The 27,502-nt window shown below is 31.9% G+C and overlaps 1 protein-coding gene across 50 annotated transcripts in view; it reads right to left on the reverse strand.

Moving 5' to 3' along the window:
- Positions 1 to 27,502, reverse strand: part of RIMS1 (regulating synaptic membrane exocytosis 1) — a 486,979-nt gene that overhangs the window by 142,252 nt on the left and 317,225 nt on the right. For 15 of the 50 annotated variants that reach the window (XM_088024322.1, XM_028097614.2, XM_028097593.1 and 12 more), the window contains 11 exons: positions 23,372 to 23,495; positions 19,975 to 20,021; positions 17,280 to 17,392; positions 15,224 to 15,354; positions 14,377 to 14,548; positions 14,096 to 14,249; positions 12,963 to 13,034; positions 8,146 to 8,302; positions 7,048 to 7,173; positions 5,465 to 5,527; positions 974 to 1,063 (listed from right to left, as the gene is read on the reverse strand). In XM_088024322.1, the coding sequence (XP_087880448.1) occupies positions 974 to 1,063; positions 5,465 to 5,527; positions 7,048 to 7,173; positions 8,146 to 8,302; positions 12,963 to 13,034; positions 14,096 to 14,249; positions 14,377 to 14,548; positions 15,224 to 15,354; positions 17,280 to 17,392; positions 19,975 to 20,021; positions 23,372 to 23,495 (1,249 nt within the window). Of the gene's footprint in view, positions 1 to 973; positions 1,064 to 1,520; positions 1,635 to 1,958; positions 2,037 to 5,464; positions 5,528 to 7,047; positions 7,174 to 8,145; positions 8,303 to 12,962; positions 13,035 to 14,095; positions 14,250 to 14,376; positions 14,549 to 15,223; positions 15,355 to 17,279; positions 17,393 to 19,974; positions 20,022 to 23,371; positions 23,496 to 27,502 lie in introns of all 50 variants that reach the window. The other 35 variants (XM_028097616.2, XM_028097596.1, XM_028097594.1 and 32 more) reach the window with 11 other exon arrangements.

Below are 27,502 nucleotides of genomic sequence, written 5' to 3' on the forward strand. Positions count from 1 at the left end.
ATCCCATGAATAGATAAATAGAGTCAGACTAGAAAGATTGCTAAAAAAAGTTTAAAGCAGCCTCTGAAGAAGAGGAGAAGTGGGTCACACATTAGCACTGCTAAACGTCTTTCCTCAGGATTTATAAAGAGGTAGCAAACAAATCTCCAGTGAGTGACTTCTAATTGAAAAGAAATAACAATTACATCCAATACTATCAATTATAACCAAGTTTACTGGGATAGAAAGCTGCACTATAACGAAAAAATTAGCTCCTCAGAATTAGGAGATATTGCAATACAAAAATTTTGAATACATTTGAATTAAAATCAGAATTATTTAATAATCAATCAGTTAAAAGTGTTAAGCAGAATTATGTGTGTGTGTATATAATGTGCATTTATTTTTGTAAGGCATCAGAAAATCTAAGATAAACATACCCTTTTTTTGTTGTCAAAATATAACTTACTGGGAAACATGATCTCTCTCAGAGAGCTTGACTAAGCAATGAATATAAATTCACAAGGGAAGTTTTCTACCAAAACAGAATTCTTATTTTAAGTTTGTGGAAGATTGATGTAAAACCCATAAATATATTTATCATCGGAACTAATAGGAAAGTGATTCTCCCCCGTTCCAATAACTCCCTGGACCTTATAACGTTATCAGCATACTGAAGGCTCCTGAGTCATGTGTAAATAAAACCACCAAACAGCAACAGAAGGGGAAAAGCAGAAGCCAGAAGCAGTTACAAATTATATCACACCATTTGCAACAACATTCACAGAGATATGTGTATGTGTAGCCTCGGGCTTACCCATATACACATATCTCTCTCCACAGATGTGTATAATAAGGGGAGGGGGAGATGGAGACATTTAGCAAAGTGAACATGAATGAACAAACCTGTGAGACTCACATGAAACGAAATAAAGTGATTGAAAAAAATCACTAGTACAAATGATAGGAAATTAAGAAAGTCTTTATTTTATACCTTTCTCGTTCTGGTGAATGCAAACTAGTATCTGGTCTCAAGCAGTTGGTACTAGCACTCCTAGCCCTGTCAAGGGAGGGCTGCAGTTCACTAGTGCCAGTGCATTGCATCCAGTGGTAGAAGAGAAAGACAAAGAAAACAAAGAAAGGAAGACCATGTTAGAGAGTAAAGCATAAAATAATGTCCCCTTTACATAAAATGCAGAATCACTGTGATTCAGTTCATAAGGGTGTGAGAGAGCTGACAGGATGGCAGTGCAAAATTTTGTTTAGAAAATGAGACTAAACAAAGATTATGCTTTAATTGATTTGCATAATTTTTTAACAGGGTCTCAGACTGAAAAAAATGAGACTAGATCACACCTACTTATGAAAAAACTGGATACAGAAAGCACTAAAACAAAATGCCTAAAACTTCGTTACCAAGAACAGATGCCACACCAAAACAAAATGAAGGACATCAGAGGAGAAAAAAGTTACAACTCAACTATTTTGGTTCACAACACTAGACAAGGGAAGTGGAAGGCATGACTTCCAAATGGTCTTACCTAACCAATATTTCATCAGTAAATCTCAATACTCTTGAGTGAAAGCATTCATGATGAAAGGGGAAGTCCTGTCTAGTCACTGACTTGGTTTTGGTATGTGCAGGCAGAATTGAGCTTCACATATTAAAATTTTCCAAAAACAAAATAATATAAAATTAATGATCATAATTAAAATCAACAAGTAAAACAACAAATAAATGACAAGACAACTACAATTCTGATATTTGAGTAATTAGATTTCAGTTAGAGAAATATTTTAGAATTTGTAAGTTTTATAATTAAAGTTATTTTTAGATATCATTAATTTAATGTTTCTCTGTGCATAATTACTTTCAAGAAGAAATGTTAGTGTTTTATTAGAATTTAAAATTTGTTATTTTTAGTAGGTCAGGGATTGAGGATTAGTTTATAACTGGGACTCACTGTTAGGACTCTTACTTGTAAATATTCCAGTGAGAACCGTTCTCTAATAAAGGCATCTTAGGTGGTAATGTTTTATAGTGCCTAAAAAAATGTCTGGAATGTGGCAACACAAACATGCAGGAACAGAAAAATACATATGAAGCGAATTCTACTAGGGCATAGAAAAAGTAGGAAGCCTATAAAGCTACAAACAAAGACAGCTCTTTTGTTTTTTCTCAGAATAACCACAGTAATTATTTGAAGTTAGAATAAGAATTATTAAAATATGGAATCATAGACATCAGTCTTTATAATTAAGATAAAGACTCAAAATTATAATTTAATTGCCTTAATTTGAAAAATATCTAATTTGAAAAAAACTCTGAGTTAGTCAATATTTAAATTTACTCTTTAATCCCTGATTTAATATTATACCTGCTTCTGTGGAAGTAAACAACTCATAGCTAAATGTACTAACCAAATAATTTATGTAATTTGGGAATTAAAACTTGACTGAGAGAGCTAACATTCTAGCAATAAGCAAGAGCTGACCAGCATGGCAGGGAGAAAGCTGGTCTTGGGACCGGGCTACAGTAAGGAAAAGCCAGACCCCAAGATCAAGTGACTGCAGTGGAGGAAATCCCTACCAATTACTAGCCTCTGAATCCAAATCCAACTACAGATAAAATTTATCACTGGAAATCCAATGAGATGGGCAATAGATGCAAACTAGAATATGAATTTTGATTTGGCAGAAAAATGGCAGAAAAAAGCCCAACTTCATCTGAATTATTTTAAAATCTCTGAGGGATTCTGGATGGTCTGTACTACACCAAGGGCAAATTAGATCCAGTTAATCAATTAATTTTTGACAATTTAATAATGTTTCTACAAATTTAATTGCTGATTATGAAAGTCCCAAATCTATTTCAGCTCACATTAAAATACAATAAATAAGGAAGGGAATATACATTTGCTGAGGACACACTAAACATTCAAACACCACTGGTTTACTCATATTTATACTATTGGTCAAATCAAAGGAAATCTCTTAAAGCTTCAGTTTAAAAATATACTAGAGTACCATATTTGAAAACTAACTGAAGACAGATTTTACTGAAACTAAGGATTCTGCCTGCTTCACAGACAAGAGTCTTCTTTTCAACTTAGGCAAACATCTTCGGCAACAGGCTGCTATATGACTTTTTAAAGCAATCGGTTCAAAAGTGGTTTATTCAGGAATACTCGAACAAGGTTAGCAAGGAGTGTGAAACAGAATGGAAGATAGCATAACATTTATATATAGTATGAAGGCCTAAATTCCTGCCTTGGCTTTGCCACTTAATGGCAATGAACCTGGATAACTCAGGTCAGGCCTTTTCCTACATTTATATAAGACAGGCAATAATATCCACTTAATAGGGGTGCTCAGAGAATTAAATGAGATAACAGATATAAAGTATCCAGGACATAGTAAAGCAGCTATATATAGAATTTTCTGTACAACATTACTTTCTCAGGTCATGTTTTTATGAAAAAAGGGTTTAATGGTTAAGTAGATATTTATTATTATAAGTATTAAGTTATAATAATTATGTTATAAATATAATTGAATATTATGTATTAAAATAAATAGGCAAAAAAGGGATTAAACAACATGAGACAGATTTCTTTAGTGTATGACTCCAACATGCCGTGCATACTAAATCTTCAGGGAGGGACTATAATTTGCAAAGTTTCCAAAATCACAAACTCTTTTATTGGCACAGCACCAACTCCTCAGAATCGAATTGTGGAGAAACTAGTTTAGTGGAAAATGTCAGTAGACCTGATTTTGAATCCTTGCTCTGTTACTTATCAAATTAAACTTTCTCAGCATCTTTCCTCATCTGTAAAATGAGGGTAATAACATTCGTCTCATATAATTACTGCCAGAGAATTGAGATAAAGTACATTAATGACAACACTATGCTTGGTACTCAATGAATTTTATTTTCCTTGTTTGCTGAGAAGTAGCAAATCCTCAAATTTTATTCTTTAAATTTCTAAGTGAATATGATATAATGTAGTTTGAAGATAAGATTGTACAAAATGATGAAATTACCAGTATATCATATTTTGCATATCCTGATATTTCACCTTTATATGTAGAAAATATGAGAAAAAAATACGTTTTGCTGTTCTATTTAGGACATTGATCTAAATTTATTTTATTATTTTACAGTTGTAGTCAAATCAATAAGACTATGAGAAAAAAATACTTTTTGAATTTGTAAACACATATTGTTACTACTGACAAACTATTTGTTAGGAAAAACAAGTAATAGTAAACCTGGGCAGGTGAGCATTATAAAGAATTTGAGATGATTTTTACAATATTCGTAATTTTATATTTTTCCCCAGTTCATAATCAAAACTAGTATTTCCTCATTTTTTTCCTGTGGCACTACAGGAAGACATGGAAGTAGTTATCAATAGGATAATATTATATATATAAGAAGTTGAAACAATTCTTATTAGCATGAGCACGTTGGCATTACTGAGCAGAGCCACATGTTCCATGCAGACAAAATAAATTCTGCATTTGTCCTTGCATTGCAGGTGTTCCAGTTATAGCTGTTTCCTACTGTCTTTTTATTGGCCAAAATATCTGAAAGAGTTTGTCTGTGTGTTGGTTTGTTTCACTGACTTTCTACTTCCTTACCTTCTGTTAACTCTAAATTGACAATAAGTGTTTACAGATTGCATTCTATGAGTAATCTGTAAGAGATTAATTAATTAATGAATTAATTTTGGATATGAAATCCAAGATGTAATGAGACATAAATAAAGAGTCAGGTTCTAAGCTCCAAATTATAGGAGAATATTACATCCCCCTTTCTTTTCATCTTTAAAGAGGCATCATATTGTTGTATGCTTTTATGAGCAAGTTTGTATTACAAACCTTCTAAACTGGTGGGGGGACGAAGGGAGGGAAGATTTAGAAGTTAAAGGTCAAATATTCTTATTCTTTATCAAGAAGGAAGCTGATGTTCAGCCAGTAAAAAAAAATGACTGCTATAAGATTTTACTAAAAGCAAACAATATAAACAACAGTAGATTCCAAAAGGAAATAAAAAAAGGCTAAAACAAACATAATCATCAAAACAATAACACTGCCATGCACAGATCAGACCTCCTGTGACTAGACAGGTGTGTGTGTGTGTGCTGCCGGGGGCTGGGGTGGGGGCCGCTCATAATGAGCATTTTGAATTGTAATTGCGGAAATCGGTTCCTCGGTTTTAGGAATGTGTAAACAGTTCCACAGAGGCTCATAAGTCTCTGGATTTTGAATAAACAAGTAGAAAAGCAGTCTGCCTGGATTAGAATTAAAATATATTTGGAACCTTTCCACAATCTCCAATGAAACAAAACAAATTTTGAATACTTAGGAAATTAATTTTACATATTTGTAATAATACCTTTAAGGGCGAGAAGAAAGAATAGTAGAATGGAAAGAGAGTCATCACACACAGTTACAATTACCAAATCCCTGTATTTACCTGGTAGTATGTAGGCATTCTGCACTTCGTCCTCGTTTTGCTCTGGGCAGCATAAGAAGCTCACTGCACAGACAGGATGGGTGGTGGGTGAAACAGATAAATCATGAGGCATTAAATGACATGGGGTATGCCAATGGTATGCCGATGAAAACGTGAAAAGGGAAGAAACCAGATTGTCTGCACTAGCATATTTGCTTGAGAGGTTAAACAAAAATAAACATGACAGTATTTAAAAAATTTAAACAATAAAGTACAAACATCATGGTCAAAGTCCTAGCTGTTGTTGATTTCCTATTGTATTTCCAAGTGACTTTACAGAATATTAAAACAAAACAAAACTAAACTAAACCCTCCCCAAATAAGACACAAAAATCTATTTCCAATTCCAGATACTTGGATATTTTAAAAACTTCTGAAAGGCCTATACATCTGGACTTTCTGATACTCATTAGAACCCTAAGCATGGAGTCCTCTTGGCTTTTACAGACACTAAAAATACAATGTCCTATGTGCTTCTTCTTAACCAATCATGAATATACTCGATTAGAATTGTTTTATCTTAAAACTGGTACTTTTTCTATGCTCAAATTAATTTCACTTTGTTAAATGCCCGGGTCAAGAAGTCCTTTTTTTTCCATCCTCACCTAAATTCAAAGAGACCCCCAATGAATGTTGACAAAGTGGCCTTCACTCAACTCAACTCAGGCTGAGCAGTGTGGAATCCTATTGCTCAGAGCAGCTCTTATCTCAGCACCCAATATGACTCCACTCTTGAAGGTCATGGCACCCCTTCCCCACAGTAGGATGACAATAAAGGATTAAGAAGCCCTATTGAGTTCTGTGTCCTTGACTACATGTCAAAAAGTCAATCATTAAGCACCACTAAGATTTCCCTACTCCTTCCTGAAAGTGTCTCCACTTTAAAAATCCAGAAGAGAATATTCAATGAGGTAAGTATTCTAAAACCTTAAATCAAATCCTGAGCTTATGGTCTGGCATATTACACCGGTATGTGGTTAGTTTGAGAAGAAAGTCTATGGGCATGTAGAACAACAGAGTTGTAATGTAGATTTTTAGTAATTGTGTCCAGGGAATGTTTCCATATGAAAAACTCCATCTCATGTATTTTGTACTTTATAGACATTTTATGGGAAGCTCTCACAGAAACTCTGCAACATTGTCTTTCAGATGACCTGTATCCAAAACTGTTTAATAACATAAAAAACATAATTTTATAATTACATAAATAACATCCCAAAGACTGCAACCACAATACAAAATATTTGAAAATTGCTTATGCAGGCTTCCTTCTATAATTTAGAAACAATAAGCAATACATTTTAAACTGGCTAAACATAAATTTCCATTTGTAAAAAAATGCACACATTATGACAATATAATGTTAGCCAAATATTTCCTAGAGTTGCATTTCTATTAGAATATCCTAACAGCTGTTCCTTGAGAGTTCAGTTTTGAATGATTAAATACTTTAATTTCTGATGTACTATGCCAAGATATCTATCATATACTAAAACAGAGCAAATAAAAAGTTATAATGCTGAGACCATAATTTGAACAGATACCTGTCTTGTTCTGATAAATACTGACTATCCACATCTCTGGATCTGTGATCAACTGGACTTCGGGAGGCATCATGGTGTCTGGTTGGAGAACGTGACCTTCTTGTTGGATGAATTTCATCTAAACTCCTAAAATGATTACAAAAATACAAATGCATCAAAGTGTATAATCTTCCCAAATCTGGCAGACAGACGAATGGGGAAGATTTGTCAGTAACTGGCAAAAAACTGGCATGGCTTGAAAAGTGTTGGCATCATAAGCAAATACATATTTTATCAATGAGTTAAAGGTATTTATTTTCTATGAGTGCTTTGTCTGTGCTACATTTCTCCAACCTTCTTTTGCACCTCTGTCAAAAAAGGACAATTTTCATCTGCATACTTAATTTAAATTTCAGAATATATTTCAGGATAAGATAAAATATAGCACTACATTACTTATGTTTTATATGCTTTTATAAGCACTTAAAGTGCTTCAAAGAGACAATTCTAAATTCTAAATTTTTTATTTTTTTCTAAATTCTAATTTTTTTTAAAGATTTTATTTATTCATCTGAGACACAGAGATACAGAGAGAGAGAGAACATGAGCAGGGAGAGAGGCAGAGGGAGAGGGAGAAGCAGGCTTCCCGCCGAGCAGGGAGCCCGATGTGGGGCTCGATTCCAGGACCCTGGGATATGACCTGAGCCAAAGGCAGACACTTAACCATCTGAGCCACCCAGGTGCCCCAAAATTCTAAATTTCTTAAAAATACTTTCTGCCTCTTAAGCTTTTCCTCTTTGCCATTTCTCTCCACAAGTTATTCATTATCATACAATTCTTCCTAACAGGAGATAAAACTAGTCAACAGAATACAAGATAGTTATTCAAAATCAGTGCTTGGGACATAAACTTCTACGCATGGAAAAAATTTCTTGAGATTCAAGAACAGAATGTAATATAGGTGGAGTAATGAATAAAAAGGCATTTTGCCCACAAGTGATTCTGAAAAAATAACCTGACTAAACCATTATTTCATGTCAGTAACAGTCTTGTGGCAGCTTACATTGTATTAAAATTAAAAAGTAATGTCAGAGACTTTAAGCCCATCTCAAAGCCTACCTCTGTAATGGCACATTTGGTAAACGTGAACGCGGCCTTCCCTGATCATCGCCGCGGTGAGGAGATACTGAACGTGAGCGGTGATGAGTTGTTCTTTGCTGTTCTGGCACAGTTAATGTTGTAGATTTACTTTCTCTAGCACTAGACCTATAACCTACTGGCAAGAGTACACACAAAAAAATCAGTCAGTATTCTTCTATAATGTAAACATAATATCAAGTTATAGCTAAAGCAGCCACGGACCTACTACAATATATGCCATGCAATCAGTATTATTAGCTTTTCTCTTCAAAACTATTAAGTATACGTACACAGAGTGTAACATATACATGCATAAAAACAGGTTACAGATTTGTTCAAAGGTGCCCATGGAGATATGGCATATGAATATGACAATTGATGCCTCAGATGTTATGATGAGCTGGGATACTATTTTAATTTAAAAAATGATGAGTTAATGATTTTTCATTGACAGTAAACTATAGTTAATAGATAAGTCAATGCTTAGAAATTTGGAGTCTCTTTAAATGTTATTTGAATTTTTCTTCCAAAGGATAAACTATTTTAGTCGGATTTCAGATGTCTTTGCAAAAAAGAAAAGTTATCATATCATTTTTTGTTAACAAAGAGTAGTAAGATCTTCACTATTACAAATATTCACTGAATTTTGCAAACTACATATAATACCATAATTTTCAAATGAAAATAGTGTATGGATGGGGATGACTATGGCAATAATGCAGAGAAAATTAACCCTCCTATGGAAACAATCATCAAATCTACCTCAGACATCTGAAACTATTCCACAAAATGTGTTGATAACATAATTTAGTTAATACAGTTAACATAACTGCAATTAAAAATAAATTCTAAATTCATTCTCCCTTGAAACAAAAAGGTTTATATCTTCTCTGACTTAGTTAAGATAAAACAGTAATCCAATCTCAAATCCAAGTAACAGTTTAATTAATTTTTTTTCCACAAGGGTCACTGTTTGCCATTACTAAAAGGAAAATAAAAAATTCTGTAGCCAAAGGAAAAATAATTATATTTACAACTACATAAAAGTACATGAAACATGAAAACATTAAATTTAACTGGGCAGCTTGAACTTTTCTTCATTTATTTACTTGATAACTCCTATATTATTTTAAAATACGCCATGAAACATCATTATTAAAGGCAGACTAAAATTCTCCAATAATTTATTTGTTGTGATTGTATGATCTTTTTTTAAAGATTTTACTTATTTATTTGAGAGAGAGAATGAGAGATAGAGAGCACGAGAGGAAAGAGGGTCAGAAGGAGAAGCAGACTCCCTGCTGAGCAGGGAGCCCGATGTGGGACTCGATCTCGCGACTCCAGGATCATGACCTGAGTCGAAGGCAGTCGCTTAACCAACTGAGCCACCCAGGTGCCCATGACTGTATGATCTTTTAACTAAGCTTAACGAATAAGAAAGGTCTTTAAACATTTCATAAATGATTATGAATGACAACAATTCGAAACGACAACATCAAGATCAGAGATGCCTAACCATTCTGTCATTCTAAAAACATAAGTATAATGGCCAAATAATGTAACCATAAATGTTATAATTTAGTTTCACATACTTCATTTTATAACAAAAATAATAGCAATTAAGCTATTATTTTGAGTTCCACATAGGAAAGTTTCTTTGTCATTGTTCAGGTGTATAAATTGTAATATTAAGTTTAGAAAGAAACCAAGTAAATTTACATGTAGTGAATTTATTTCATAGCTCATTATAAAAAATGGTGGTTATTTTTAAAGATAATTAATCCAAGGTCTGAATTACTTAAACACTTCAAATTACCATTTGATATCACTTGATAACTTTTTTATCAATCATACAATAATTATGGAAGGTCAAGATTGAATTGGGAGCACCATTTCAAGATTTCAGTGAATATTCAAGGTATATAAATAACACTTTCATATTTGATATAATAAAACTATTAGGAAATAACTTAGAGAATTTAGACATCTTACTGTTAGAAGGGTGTAACTGATTTTTTTTTCCCATGGGTTCTCTGTATTTACATAGAAAGTAATATCTTTCTTTTTTTATCCTATCCTAATTTGTATACATAGTTTTTTGATGCTTTTCAAAATAATTTGGTTTTCTTTGTATTATGTTTAATTTATTGTTGATAATACATATTCTCTACCTTCAGTAAAAGGTGGGAGGAAACTATTTTATGCTCATTTCAATGTTTTGGTTAACTCAAAGAGTGTGTTTATCTGTTTGTTTTTTACTTTCTGAATTTGCAATAATGCTCAGAAAAGTTGGGGTTACCACATGTTTTGCCCCACATAAGGGCATTCTGCATATTTATATTCTTCTTAAGCAGCTAAAATTACTTATTTTAAATAACAACAAAGCTATGATAAAGTTAATAAAATGTAACTCTGCGCTTCTCAGCTACTTTTAGAACCTTAGATTTCCCTCAGTGGTGAAACGTAGTAATAAGTACATCAAACCAGAACCCTGTGGTCCTAGAAAAGCAAAAATATTAGAAAGTTTAAGGTTCAGCTGTGGTAGGACATCTAAATAAAGCTTTTGAACTTCTTCAGGAAACAGAACCAGAAACTTCAGAGTACACTGAACATATGTAGAACTAGTATCTACATCTAAACAAATCTCTCTTCATATTGGATGCTAGGAAACATAGTAAAAAATTTGTAATCTATCTCTAAAAGCATAGGAGAATTTAGCCACCTGCTTGTTTATTAAATTATCCCTTCATTTTATTTTTGCTGCTTGCCCTTATTTTACCAAATGCCTCACCTGTCTTTTTTAAAAAATGTATGGTATATTACTGTGTAACTTGTCCACACCTATATGTCTTCAGAAGCTACCATATATCCACTTTGTATCAATGAAGAGTATACCTGAAAATATAAATTAATTGCATTATCTCCCTTTTTAATTTATGAAGAGACCTCTGGAACATAAAATATTACTTATTGTTATAAGAGTCCTGCCTCATTACCTTTTAAATGTTAAATAAAAATGAATATTATTTGAAATGACAATTTAGGCATTCCTTCTATATGATAAAAGAGATTATATATGTTTATAAAAATCATGATATGGTATATTTCAGTACAGAATATGAATATTTTTAAAACTCAATGTTTTTTAGTGGTATCCAAGCATTAATTCCAATTGTAGTGGGTCCTGTAACTCCCATTTTGGCTGCTATCTGTGTGATCTCTCAAGGGAAATGAAAGGAAACTCACCATTTTAATAATTTAGTATTTATTCAATTGGCCATTTATTCTTTCATCCATTTGCTGTTGCCTCATCATTAAAAAATATGAAATTTTGGGTGAATAAAACTTGAGAACCACACACAGAAGTAAATTCTGTTTAGATGAGTTGGTAATGACCACATTAACGCTGATTAATAGTCAAGATTCTTGTTAGAAAGGCTTGATGACTTTCCTACCAGGAATCATCTGATTCCTATTTAAATACGTCAGTGGATTTAATGTACAATCACTTTTCCACTTTCAATTTTAAAAAAACAAATATTCTGTTGAATGTTGTGTTAAAGTTTCTGTGGAGAATGTGATTATTATGATACTTTTAAAAACAAACAAAACAGAAAAGACAAAATTTTACCACTAATATTTAAAACTCCTGCAGTCTGATAATCAGAGAGTATTATCTAAGAATATAGATGTGAACAGCACCAGGTTTATTGTTTTTAAAAATATTTGTTAATGTCATACAGTGATTAAAGACTATATTTTCTCTGAATTATAGGAAGCAAATGAAACCTACTTTTAGAGAACTCTCCATAATTTCTCCTAGTTTTAAAGAAGTTGTATGTATCTCTTTGAATTGTGAATTTAGTCACTAGTGTGGAATCTGTCTACTGACTTTCTCAAAATCATTGCCCTCAAATCAAGTGCAACTCCATCTGAGAAATCACATAAATTAAGGGGTCATATGTCATTACTGTCCTAAAGAAATGCCTTTAATAACTCATATTTATATGTCCCAAGATTTTCTCTTTACTTCTTATTTGATATTTCCTTACTTTTTTTTTAATTAGTAAATCAAGGAAATGGCACAGGATTAGTGCCAAGAAAATAAGCCTTTACTACTTGGTTTTACTCACTTTCTGACAAGAGCCAGATGAGAAACATAGATTTGAATCACACAACGCCACAAAAATTTTACTAACTTGACAGTGACAAAAAGATGTCAATTTAAAATGAATATTGAATCTTTCTAAAGCATTTCCTTATTTTAATATGTACATACACATTCTAGGTATAAGTGGTAAACACATCACAAAAGCATTAAAAGTTAAGCCATGCCACATGCAGTTTTAAACCCTGCCATGCACCTTTCTCAGTATATTCCATGGAAGGCTACAATATTTTCAGAAACAGAGGAAGGAAAAATCATAGGCATACAATATAAAACATAGGAGAATGGAATTTTTATTTGAGAAAATTAACCACATCCTTTCAAAATGAAATTCATATTTTTGCTTATGCTCAGAGCATTGTGAAAAAATGATTTCAACCTAGCTAGCCATCTTAGCTTCTACAACAGAACCTGACTAAATTAAATAAGTGGGACTGTTAATGAATAGTTATTAGTCCATTTTAAACTTTCTTAATAATTTGGAACACAAGTCACCATGGAATAATAGAATACTGATTTCTCTGTGCTACAAATCTCCAGCTCAGTATCCCAGGTAAATCTGGAAATTGACAGTGAACACAAGCATAAGAAGCACAGTGAAGCAGAGCCATGCTCTTCACCCACGCACCTGGAGGAACTACTCCAATACCATCATCAACCTCATAATCTGAGATGTCACTATCACTGATTCGCTGAGATCCTGCACAACAATAAGGCAAACAGATACCTCTGGGTCTTGTTGGTTTATGAAATGTAAAGGACATGGTCAAATTGTTTTTAAAGGCTAATGACATTACTACTAAATACTTTTGAACAAGAATAACACAAAGTAAATGCTGAGCTGATTTTTTTTCTTAAAGTTTGTTCTCCAAAGATAACATTTTCTCAGTATTTCCTCCTTCTAATAACTTAATTTTTCAAATTTTCTTTAATTAATGTATTATACTAAAAGCCTATAGCGAAGTGTATACACTGTTTTCTGCCCAATTAGGTGCCCTCTACCACTGTTCAGGGAGGATGGAAGGATGGGGCTGGGTGGGAAGGCTGAAAGACTTTCTTGGCTGGAACTCTACTGAGCTTATATTATTAAAAAGGACATCATGGCTCTTGATAAAATATTTATGTTTATCCTTCAAAATTAGCCATTATACTGCATTAAACATTAACTTTGAGAAAATGATTGATCGGAGAGGTACTAACATGAAATATTCAATTATAAGAGGAAAACAATTTGGTTCTAAATTACCAAAATGAAGCTTCTAAGTATCAGTTGATTTATTATTTAGTCATAACTCAAAATTTAATGGACACACACAGAAAAGAATACTCTTGTCCCAATCACCAGATAAGTAACAACAAACATACTTTACAATGTGTTTTTAAAAATGTTTCTTATGAATAATAATACTAAAAATACCCAGCAACTATAAAGTTATCAAGAACCTTATATGTAACAACCCATTAATAATAATAAAAAATTACTCTATCAGTACACCAATCAACAACTCAGTCAGTACTAGGCAAATAATGATAATTCAGAGTTTTTAAATTTTCAGCTCTGGAATCACTCTACTGTACTATACATATTACTTTCATTAGGGAAATGCAGAAAATAGTTTTGCCAAGTCTCTTTATATAGATAAATAATTTCCCAATATTTTGATCTCTAATAAACATTTGAAAAATACCTTGAATGTCAGTCTCTAATTTGATCATGACCACATAACTAATTCTGGTTAATTAAAAATAACTTTAACCTACTTTGTAGTTTTTTGCTAGAGCTTTCTCCATGAATGTGTCGCCTTGGCATGAAAGGTGATGGCTGAGGCAGAGGTAGTGAGGATTCATCATGTGTCTGAAGTTTATACCAATGAGGCTCATCATCTAAAAGTGCTGTCTCCAATTCTATGAGGATCTGAAAGGGCAGTTCTTAAATTAAATCAAGTGTCTTGACCAAAACATAATATAAAAGCATCTGTAATTAGTACATATCACAGAAACTTCAGTAAGTATTTGGCTTGAATCTTTACAATATACATCACCTCTCCAAGAAATTCACTCTCTTCTTCTTGTACTCTTGGTTGATCCCACACAGTTATTTCTAACATCCGTTCTCGAAAATCTCTACGATGTACATGTGAATAGACAAATGTTTGATTCCATTTTGGTTCTAGGACTTTCTTTACTGTTTTGGTCCTCCTTTTGCTTTTATCACTGAAAAATAAGTATGTCAACAGAAAAATAAGTATGTCTTGTAGATGAAAAAGCAAAATGAAGTATCTGCTGCCATCTACTGTAGTGACATGTAATACTGCTCCTGGGATTTTTTTTTTTTTTTACTATTTTTAATTCATAACTTTTAACATAAGTCTAAAAAGACTGTAGGGTTTAACACTATTCTAACTTTAACTATAATGTTAGCAGTAGTGATGATAGTAGGCATACATACACAAAGGTACATTCTAAATGATGTATAGCCATCCAAGACTAATAGATGTATAAACAAGGTAATGAAATACACAAAGGTACATTCTAAATGATGTATAGCCATCCAAGACCAATAGATGTATAAACAAGGTAATGAAAAAATTTTAAGTTGGTACATTATTTTTTGAAAAATAGAAAGTTTGTGGGATTTTTTTTTCAGGGATAACATAGTTTATTCCCTCATAGAGAATGATTTATTATATTTTAAAACTATATCACAGGTGTGCATATGCATATGTTCAAACTCATCAAAATGTACATGTTAATTATATGGTAATTTTTGGTATATCAATTTTACCTTGATAAGGCTTTAAAAATAAATAAAACTAAATCCCAGGAGATGATATTGTACCTTTTCTATTAGTAAGAATTTTTGCATATTGTTCTAAAATTATTCACTACCTTCTATCTGGAAGAAAATACATTTTCACATAGGGATTCCTGGGACGCCCATCTACTCTAGTCGGTAAATCTGTTGCTTGAAGAACATTTACAATCAGCTGGTGTCCCACTTTATCATACCACAACTTCACCTAGGATCAATGAAGAAAGGAATTATTTGTAAAAGTCATGAGGAATTATAATTCTACAAAAAAGTACTAAAACTATTTTTGAAGAACCTTTAAATTACAATACAATTATAAATATTATTTCTGAAAAGAATTCCAACTGGAAAGCATAACCACTTATAACCTGACTTTTCTCTTTATGTATTTTAAACATGATTTACAACAGGCAAGGCTATAGTGTCATATCAGGTTATGAAAATAAAACTGATAAAAATTTTATTAAAAAGTAAGGGAAGAAGGGAGTATTAAAATAATTATCCTCATCTTTAAGTGCTAAGTGCCAGTGTTTGGTGATTATAAATGACTTGATGATCTTGGTGTGGCTAAATGCATTTTGTAGTACCATATGTGTTGAAATGAGGTTTAATGAATAAGCAATTTACACAAGTCATTTGGTAGAGATCAGGAAACATATTTACTGTGGGCCTCCTTTACACCAGGTACTGCTGTTTTCTGTTTTTTTTTTCCTCATTTAATTTTTATAATTAACCTATTACAGGTAAATTTTCATGAGAGAAGGGGAAAAGAACAAGGAAGGCAGGAAAGGTACATTACATACCCTCAACTAAGTGAAGGCCAAATAATGATATTTCTATTAAGATTTCATAGTAGTTTGAATAAAGAAAAATGGGGAAATGGCACACTGAAATACCATCAAACTCCTAAAAACCAGAACTTTAGCAGTCAATATAGTATTTGTGCTGGCAGTGAACAATGTTAACATTACTATTTTTTTAAATTTAAAAGTTAGTTCTATGGTTGAGTAAGAACTATGAGCAAAGGTTGTCTAATGGGAATATATTGAACATACTTGAAAGTCATTATAAAAAAACTAATTTAACATATGATTGGTCTTTCATAGTACAGGACAGATTAAAGATTCAAACCTGAATCCATATGAATCCCTATCTCTGTTTTCAACTAATAACAGAGATGTGTTTTTCATAAAACCAAAACAGGTTTTTATCCCTCCTAAAATATTGGTGGAGTATATGAGAGATTCACACACACACACACACACACACACACACACACACACACACAGGGCAGGGGAGATAAAACAAACAGAAAGGACTATACAAAGATATTCAATTTACTAAAAATAGAAGTTAAAAACAGGAATGGTTTTAAAAATAACAGCAAGCTTACAGTTACCTTCTTTGTTTAACTAAATGCCAAGAGAAGAGCAGCAAAAACAAGACTATAGAAATCCACACATTACCAAAGGAGAAAAAGTAAACTATTTATAGAATAGTTTGAAGCAAGTTTTCTTTTAGATACAAATATAAATATCCTGTCTTCTACCATAATCTACATAGATGTGGCATTTCATAATGGTTTGCCATAGTTTCTTTACTCTGGCTTTCCCCACATCATATACAAAGCAACAGTAAGAAAAACTGTAGCTTTTTCAGAACATCAGAAATGAAGTGTTTCATCAAATGACTCAAGAAGTTAAAAAGAGTATTTACAATTTTTTTTTTCCTCCAGGCTCATAAGGTTGTTAAGTGAGTGGAACACGACCTTCTGAGTTGATTATGTCTAACCAACTACTTACCTTAGAAACCTTTATATAGCACACAAAACATAATGGGTATTTTATTTACTTATGTTGTCATTTATCATTGAATGTTTACAACATCTGGGTACATTGTAGGCACTCAACAAATATTTCCAGATAAAAATATGAATAAAGACTAATCTAATAATTTAATAAATACATGCAAAATTGTGAAATAGATTACGGTGTTAAATATATGACATATATTTGAAGGACAGACTTAAAATTTTGGGGGACATTTAGAAGACAAATGTCCTTCATTTTTAAGGACAGACTCAGAACAATGAGCAAAGACTAATGGTCTCCAACATGTGTGAAAAATACATACAGAAAGTTGTCCTGGCAAGACTTGTGGGGCATCTTTTAGAGCTCCAGGACTTGTTGGAGAAATAACAGAAATGGAAGGCCTTTCCATCTTCTGAGATTCAAAGGAACTTGAACCTAAAATGAGAAAAAAAATTAAGTAATTTTTGTTTATATTTTTAATTTATTTTTTATGTAATTTATATTTTTAAAAATATAAAAATTTGGGGTGCCTGGGTGGCTCAGATGGTTAAGCGTCTGTCTTCGGCTCAGGTCATGATCCCAGGGTCCTGGGATCAAGTCCCACATCGGGCTCCCTGCTCCTTGGGAGCCTGCTTCTCCCTCTGCTTCTCTCTCTCTCTCTCTCTCCCTGTCTCTCATGAATAAATAAATAAAATCTTAAAAAAAATTTGTTTAATTTAATTTATATTACATTTATAATGTGTGTGAGAATAAAGATTTTTTTATGAAATGTTAAATACACCTGTTATTTGTATAAAACTATAATTCAATACCATCAATAAGAGTAAACCTACTTTTAATGGGATAGTCAGAGAAAATGATCATATTGTCTTCTTTGGTTACTTGCTTATTTTAAAGTATTTAAAATGATATAATTACATATTGTATTTATTTGCTCCAATTTAATATTGGTTTTCTGTATTTTTGGGGCATATTTGTATAGTTTAGGTTCTGGCATAAACTCACATGTAGGTAAAGGCTTCATGCTTTAGTGATAAGAAAGGTGGTGCCTGTTATTTTAATTATCTTGGCTAAAGAATCATCTATTATGAACTGTCCTTGCTGAAATTAAAATGAATGCACATATAATTTATGAGCCACATCTAAGCCTAGAATTCATTCCTTTTAAAATAAGATTTACCATCTATCTCAGTTTTCATTTTAAAGATTTATTTATTTATTTTGAGAGAGCGTGTGTGCAGGAGTGGGGGGGAGGGGCAGAAAGAGAGGAAGGGGGAGAAAATCTCCAGCAGACTCCCTACAGAGTGGAGAGCCCAACATGGAGCTCGATCTCATGACCTGAGATCATGACCTGAGCCGAAACCAAGCGTCAGAAGATTAACCTATTGAGCCACCCAGGCACCCCCTGCCCCCATCTTTTGGAGTTTTGATCTTAAAAATGAATCTCTTGAATGTCTGAGAATGTTGTCTCAAGAGACCCACTTCACCTTCACATGGAGAAGGCTGGCTTTCCATTTAGTCACTCAGTGTGGCTTTTCTCCCCTCTTTTTAAAATGAGAGTTCTCTCTTCTCAGATTACTATTAAAGTATACCCTAACACAATGTATGGAATGCAATTACCCCAGCAAGTATAACCTTGAACCCACAGCCATTCAAAATTTAGCTTTATGGATAAACACTAATGGAGCATTGCCTGAGGGTATGTCATCCACACATTTTTTTTCTATACACACAAATTAAGTCTAAGTTAAGCCATATAGCATCACTCTGTGCCCTCCAAACACTTCCAGAAAGAATTCTATAAAATTCTTTGTTATTGTGCTTCTTTTTTCAAGTATCCTTAGAATAATTTTTTTTCTTGGGTCTTTGTCCAAGAACACTGTTGCTTCTAATAATCAGTTTGTTTTTAATTTATAACAGTTTATTTTTAAATAGTATCAGCTATAAATCATGCAATTGGTCCCATTTCCCTCTATGTATTAGTTATCAGAAAGTTTAAAACCAAATATGGGATCATCTCCAGCAGGTATGCATGTTGGTCTGCATTTGATATACTAAGCTGATCTTTAGTTCCTTGTCTATCCCATTCACATATTTTCTACCTCCTTATAACCATTATCACTTGTTTTCCTCTTAAATCACTTTGTATTTTCTATTTCCATAAATGGGTTACCTAAGAACACTTGATCATCAAGCCCAAGGTATTGTGAAATTAATGCCAATCTGTTGCAGAGTAAATGCATCACTTTCACATTCTCACTGAAAACCTCATTACCTGTCTAGACTTCATTACACACCTTGTCATCTTCTATCACCTGGAGAGTCTTTAATGGCTATGTAGATAATTTAACCCTCTAGCCTCACTGTTTCCTGACCCCCTTATGCCCACTGAACTTCACTTCTACTCCACCCACTCATTTCCACGATCATACCAGACACTGTTTAATTTTTTTTATTATTTTTATTTTTTAAAATTCTTTTATTATTTTAATTTAAATTTTAGGTAGTTAACATCAGCACAATATTGGTTTCTGGAGTAGAATTCAGTATTCATCACTTACATACAATACCCTGTGTTTATGTTATGCTGTTTTTAAAATATCTGTTAATGTGCTTGTTTCCTTCACTTGAAGTGTAGCTCATGAGACTAATGAGTTAATTACCAATCAGACTGAATAATCCAGTATCACAATACATTTTTATGTACAGCAAACATAACTAGTACTGGTATATTAATTGAGCTCTGTGAGGGTCCTGCCTGTTATGATGCAGAAGGTATTGCCAGTTAAGATTTCTGTATAGCCATCAAAAAAAAAAAAAGTAGAAAAAGAAAAATCTTAAAGTAGAACTTTGGGTTTCCAATGATTGTCATAGTTGCCTACTTCTGACATTATTGGAAATAACCTTAGTATAGTAATACCAATTCATTTATACCAAATAACTAAAGCAAATGGTAAATCTTTATTCTTCAATTTCATTCAATACATACTATAATAACAAATAAATCTTATACTTACTGGACTCCAGTGGAGGATGGGAGCTCTCAGGAATCCGTGGAATGTCACTAAAAGAAATAGGGTATGGTGAAAATCCCATTAGCTAAATTACCTTGCCTGAGGCAATCACAACCACATTTTATTTCAGTGGTGTGAACAATCCTTTTGGGTCTTTAGAGGTGTGGAAATGGACAGAAGTTACTATCAAGGCAATTACTAATGTGCATGAATGTCAAACACCACACACATGTACGCACACACACACACAAACTGCAGTAAAAATAAGTTTTTATATATTTAACAGCAAAACACTTCAACATGACAACAATCAGACTAATATTGTGGCTAAAATTACCACAATATTTTTACTACCAAAACAGCAGGTTTTGGAAATAAAAAAATGTTAAAGGTAATATTTTATTTCAATTCTAGGAAATCAAAATGACACATATTTTACAAATCAGTAATATGCTTTACAAACACATCTGAAAGAGTTTACTGAATGAAAGGGATGAAAACATTTCTTGATAATAAAATAATATGGTGAATATCATGGGCAAAGTTAATAAAATCAAAAGGATGAATTGCTTTGGAAATTAAAAATGGTTCAAGCTTGCAACGAAAAAGCTAAAATATTTTATATATGTGAATATATAATTCATATACACATATATAACCCTATATAGAGATTTATATCTCTATACTGAAGTTAGCTAAATATATGGCCATTTACTGTATGATTAGAAAGTGACTCGTGAGAACACCCATTCCTGTCACACTCACAAATTACTCTGAATAAATGTTTACTATAACCTCAGCTTAATCCATTATCCACTGTGACCTTAAGAACCCTGGACCAGTTTGGTTTGGGAAGTGTACTACATAGAACTACTTTACCTCTGGTTTTTCAAAGATAGTTTAGTATCAATTTAAGGAGATTAACAATATGCAAGTATTAACATGACATATTAAAGCAGACTGGAGTTAGCTAGGACCAACAGAATTATTAGAATAATGTTAGAGCATTACTTAAGAATTTCTAACCACTTACCTGTGACCTAACTTCACTTTGACTTTTCTTTGCACTTTTTTGGGGGGGGGGGAGAACAGAAACAAAAACAGTTTTCTCTGATTATTTTCCTGACTGCTCATTTTCACTTTTTTTGTGCAAAGTAATTTTCATAACCACCTATAATATTATACTTCTTACAAAGATAGTACATCCTGTGTTGTGTACTTTATAAATACATCTTTATTACAAATTTTTGAATAATGATTTGTATAAAATAAGTAATTCATAATTAAGAGACTAATCTTCAATACCTAAGACCCAAGAAACCAACTATTTATCTTCTGTTACCTTCTTCTAAATTTATCTAGGCAAATAAAAGGAGATTTTTAGAAAATCTAGAAGCAATAATTTTTTAGATAGTACAACTTTGAAAATCAGCCTCAAAGTCAATTATGGAAATTAGAATTTGGAACTCTAAACCCAGGCACAAGCTTTGGATTTTATGTTTCTGGGAAAGAAAGATGGAGAAGTTGTAAAAAAAAATTTTAAGGTTACTTTGAATCAAAATGTATTAATGTTAATTGCTTCAGTAATATTTTTAGGCATAAATTTCCACATTTACAAACAAGTCTTCTTAATTAGTTCTACTCATTCCACTCACAAGTAAGGTAATAGAATAGTTCTGATACCAACTATAAGCATAAATACCAAGAATATTATATTTGGTAGGTTGGTAAAACTGGTCAATACCTCAAGATGGCTTATATTTCTTAGACCATACTGATCAAAGTGCATATAAATTATATTTGGAATGATTCATGGAATTACTATACCACTAAACTATGAATACATATTGCTTTCTGCTTTAAATGAGCCATAGAACTACATTAAACATAATATTAAATATAGCTAAAATTATTCTTCTAGGATTCTAATAATTTCTCTATTAACTGGAAAGTTGATTTGATTTTTATTAAATATAATCTTTGCATTCCATATTTATTTGAATTCCATAATCCCTGACAAGTTAGGGTTTGTCTATGCAGATTATTACTTTTTAAATTATTTTCATACAGAAGTAAAAATAATGAAAATGTTATTCCAGTCCACTTTAATTGCCTGTTAGTTTTTTTTAAAGTTACCATAAATCAATATTTTAGCTGATTACTTTTAAACCTCTACATATCTGAAAGTATTTGGCAATGTGTACAATGCTTGATTTTAATTTTTTTTTATACTTTTGTTTCATTTTCCAATTTACTTACCTCTTTTCCAGCCTCATATTTACCTCAGCACTAGAACACATGTCATGTAAAACTAGCATAAATTATATAGTGTTGCTATTTTAAAAAAATCTGCACGGAAATGTACAATACTTTTGCAAATGTCTTCAATGTTTACTCTTAATAATCACCACTTAAAATTGTTTATAATCTTGCTTTTATTTTGGAGTTTATATATATTAATATTATTCTTTGAAATATATGATAATACATTTTCAGTCCTTTGAAAATCAGGATAATTATATTTTCTTGTATGTTTTGCATTGACATATATACACGAGGACAACAAAAATTTAAGGCTACTAGTTTTTCAACATAAAAAATCTTGAACTAATGGCTCTATAATATTTTAGAGAATAGGGGGAAAAAAGGGAATTATTTCCAAAAATATATTTAAACATCAAGCCAACTATAATGAGACAATTTAAAATGCCTTCCAAAAAATGACAGACTGGCAAAAAGAATATTTGGACTTTGTGTATTAGTCAGCAAAAGCTAACGATGTGGGGAACTCTATGCACAAATATAAAAAATATCCCACTGGCTATAGATTATTAAATTATGCTAAAAACTGAAGTTTAAAAAATAGTATACCAATTATTATGACCAGCTCTAAAGTTGAAATATTTCACACTTGCTTGATTTTAAATGAAAGCTGGCAGTACCCATGGGTAAAAATATAGAAAAAATATTCCATTCTTAGTAAAATAATAAAAAGTTCATGTAGACATGAAACAATTACTATTTTAAATGTCAAAAAAGACACCTTTGTTAGTGACTCCCTTTAAGGAAATACTACTCACTAAATTAGAATTACTAAAAGTCAATAGTTCTGTTATTAAAAGAAAATATTTTTAGTTTATATTTCACTTCTGAAAAATACATATCAATATTTTTTGATATTACAAGTGTTAAACTGTGGAGCTTCTAAAATGTAGTGAAGAAAATTCAGTATTCAAGTTTAAAAAATGAAGAAATTTTAAAAAATCTAAAATGTATGCCCATATTTGAAGAAAAAACTATCCATGTTAACATGTACTGTATGAATGTATAAACTTCTTTTTAAAACCCTGCTAATACATGTAATTTACTAAACTTAAGAAGTAAGTTTTTTTAGCCTTACCCAATAGGCCTTGAAACAATAATTTCAACTTGAGGTTCTGATTTTGATTCTAAAATAATGTTGTAAACTTCTTCATTTGTAGCTCCCGGCAGGGGTTTACCATTCCATTCTAGAACTTCATCCCCTTGAATTTAAAAAAAAGGGTATTTTTTTACCTTATATATTCTGTTTGTTTTTCTTATCTTTTCTCTTTTTTAACAAAGAAATGCAAAACATATACAAATAGTTTAATTGTCTAGGCCCTGCTCTCAAAAGCAAATTGACTGACATATAATGTCAGCTCAATGGTTCTTCTATCTAAACACTTTTTTTCTTTCTTCTTTCTTTCCTTTTTCTTTATTTTTCTTTTTCTTTCCCCCATAGAATATTACTGGTCACAGGAAACAGTACAATACAAAACTACCTTTATCTTTTGAAATATACCAGAAATAATATAAAAAATAATCTCATGCTATGGGATGGAATTAGCACAGCCTATTTGGAAACATTAAAAAATAATAATTAGCAGCATGTCCTCCAGATAATAAATGCAGGCAGCTCTATATGTGAAAGATTCTTATTGAACTCTGCATAAATCCTGCTTTGTTTTTGGTTGAAATAGCAATTAACATTTATTAGCATGAATTTTCCAATTATAAGTCATGCTTCATTGTCTTCACCAAACACACAACAGAATAAAAATGCATGAAAGGATTTGAGTTCATACCCATAGGGCAACGCAGGTAGCTATGGCAAAGTTACAAAGCAAGCAGATGTAGAACTGTTGCATGACAGTTAACCCACTTCCAGATGTTCATAACACACACATTCTATACATAATATATATTGTGAGCATTAAAGTAAAATTAGGAAACATTTTTACAATAAAAAATTAATATAATACTCATTAATTTCTTAAATATTCTAAGATTAATCAAGGAGAGTAATATGATGTTAAAATACATGAGCTAATACTTGTTGATATTTTAACTAGATATTTTACCATAGATCATTTGGGAAAAATTATTTTTCATGAATATTTAGGGCAGTTTTAGATCCCAAATGGTTCTCTGCACAGTATCCTTCAATTCATAACGGTAGGCTCCGCTGAAATATCCCAACCTCAAGGATACTTTGAGGTGTCTTAATTTGTTTTGTTTCTGCTTATTTTGTTATTCTCAGTGTCTGTAACATTTTAGTAGTTAAGTAAATATATGTTGAACTGATGAATCAATATGACCATTATACATATGAAAGCTAATTGTAAGCATGAAATCTTTGTTTTTTAGGTAGGTCTGCAAAAGGAAGTAGAAAAAATTTGTTTTGCTAGAACTATTTTAAAGTGTTTTTTCCCAAATGTTGGCTTACTCAAAAATAAAAAATAAATATTTGAAAAGCATATGATGCTGCTTTGGTTTGTAAGGTACGGTTAGTATCCACAGTTAAATGACGTCTCCAAGTTTGACCTGAGAAGTTACCCAGCAAGGGTTTTTAAATAGGCAACGAATGTACTTCGCTGTTAAAAAAGGAAATAAAATATAATTATAAATTTAAAATATATTCAGTCTTTTAAATTTGTTTGACCAAGAAAAGAAGTAAAGTTTACATTATGTGAGTATATATATATATATATGTATGTGTGTGTACGAAAAAGTATTTTCTGAAACAATACTTACCCTGATATCTCTTACTCTATCATGTTCTAGTTCATTTTTTAAAATGGATACAAACCATTAAATTAATGTAACTACCCAGTAATGAATTGCAGTCAACATTTTGCAAAAGCTCTGAATTATAAAATTCTCTTTATAGACAGCAACCTGGAAGCATAACTTTTAATACCATATTAACTTAATACATGTGTTTATTTACAAATCAATACCTCCTAAACTAGAAGGTGTTTTTTTTTTTAACAATATTTATTTTTATGTGGATAACCTCTTCAGGAAGGGATGTGGATTATGATGATGCAAAGATGAAAAGGAGATTTCCTCTGTCCTTACATTTGGTGGGGGAGAATTAGAGGAATGATTGTCTTTACTAAAGTGCTATATGCAATGATAGGAGTTCATCTGAGGAACAGAAGTAGAGCCAGGTAAGTGCTAGGGAGATAGTAATTAGTTACTGTTCCAGGTGACGTATCAGGAAACACTTTAGAATTAAGGCAACTGTGAATGTGTTTTGAAGGATGGAAAGGACTTTGACACAGAGAGCACAGAGCAGAGGAGCGAACAGGCAGACAAGAGACATGGACCAGATCTTAGTGGCGGACAGCTTGCCAGCGACCTGTAGGCAGATGCCGTGGCAGAAGGTAAGGTGAATGGTAATGGAAGTGGCCGGAACGGTTAGCAGAGGACAGAGCTGCAGAGCTTTGACATAAGCAGATGAGGATGGGGAGACCGTGATCATGTCAGTGTCAACTTTGTGTTTTTGATAATTAAGCCAAGTAGTGGCACAGTGCATGGACTTAAGGGGAAGAAGCAGTAGTAGAGAAAGTTATGGCAAGATTAAAGCAACAATGCAAACGCTGGACAAAGGTCACGCTAATAAACACAGCACCGTATAGGCCAACGATGCGTATATGCAAACAGAAGGAAGATCATCCCTAAATTATAATGTATATCAAACAGAATATATGATCTAATTTATTAAAATACTTTTTTCAAATGCAGCAATTGCTTGAAGTGAAAAGTCCACGTGTATGTTTTATACTTATTTAAGCTGAGTTTTAAAATTTTAGATTTAAGTTTCTCAGGCTCTAGGTACATTAAGGGTGATAAATAAGTGAAATTTATCACTAAGGGTTATTTATATAGAAAAACCCCTTCACTGACTCTCTTACATAATCTTGTATTAAAATACAAAGACAAAATCAAAAGCCATTACGTTTATAATCTGATCTGCAAATTCAGATTCCTATACTTACATTAGAGCATTACATGATTCAAGGGATTCTTATACTTTTTTTTTTAAGGGATTCACAAACTTTCTAAGGCTGATTTTTTAGTCTTTGAACAAGCAGACTCAGTTTATTGACACAGTCACTTCTGATTGAGTTATTTTCTTATAACTAGTCCCTGATAGTAAACAACAGTGTACTGTACCCCTATACATTTTCAAAGCTGTATGTATTACAGATGGAGAAAAATCTCTGATTTGGATTTTCTCCCTATACAACACCTGCGTAAGAAGTCTCTATCAAAGAAAAAACCTAAATGATTTTGAACTGATACTCTGGTAGTCAATTACAACAAAATGTCTTTAACAGCTATAGAACACTTTTCTAAAAGTCTCAGTAATTACAATCTTAAGGTATAAAAACTGAAAACAGCCTAGAAATGTTCTCTTTCTATGTGCTATGGGTTATTAATCCTCAATTCTACAGTTCAGCTTTCTCTGTTTTCATTGTAATTGTCTTTCAAATGCATAAGCAGACACTCCAACCAAAAGATTTCTACTAAACTGTGAAGTAAACCAGAAAAAATATGTTAATATGATTTTAACTAAAATGAAGAGTAAACAATTTAACAAGAATAGATTTTAAAGTATGTCGCTACTGAATATGGTATATCTGAACATATTAAATGATTTTATTGTATCATGTTAAGGATTTCAGAACATTAGGTAAATTTCCAAATACCAAGAAGTAGCACATCTGCATGAGTACAATACATGCCACAATTAAATTAACAAATATTTTATTATATCACCTGTGTAAGAAATGTGATTATAGTTGTATTTTACTAAAACCTACTACTGATAAGTGTTTTGGGACCACTGTGAAAAACTTTAGTAATTATAACAACTTAAAATATAAAGAATTACAACTAAAGAATTAGTGATATTATTTTTTCTATGAGGCTAAATTGTTTTGGATTTTTGTAGCAACATTATGGAGCCATCTACATAAACTAGGAATCCTGCAGCATTTCTATCTATTTATTTTTACACAAATAAAAAAAGATTCCTAAACTTACTCTCTCCAAACCACTACTGATGTATCATTGCCTATTATTGCAATCAGTAAATACCCACACCAGGAAGAAGTCTTTATTCATGCACTAAAATTAGTTATTTAATTGACTTATATATAACTTACCCCAAATGAAAACCACCAATTCATGCAAAGAGTACACACTGTTTAAATGTTAA

Source organism: Eumetopias jubatus, unplaced genomic scaffold, assembly GCF_037043125.1.
Source record: "Eumetopias jubatus isolate StellerSeaLion01/CBP00866 unplaced genomic scaffold, mEumJub1_p1.0 scaffold_6, whole genome shotgun sequence".
NCBI lineage: Eukaryota > Metazoa > Chordata > Mammalia > Carnivora > Otariidae > Eumetopias > Eumetopias jubatus.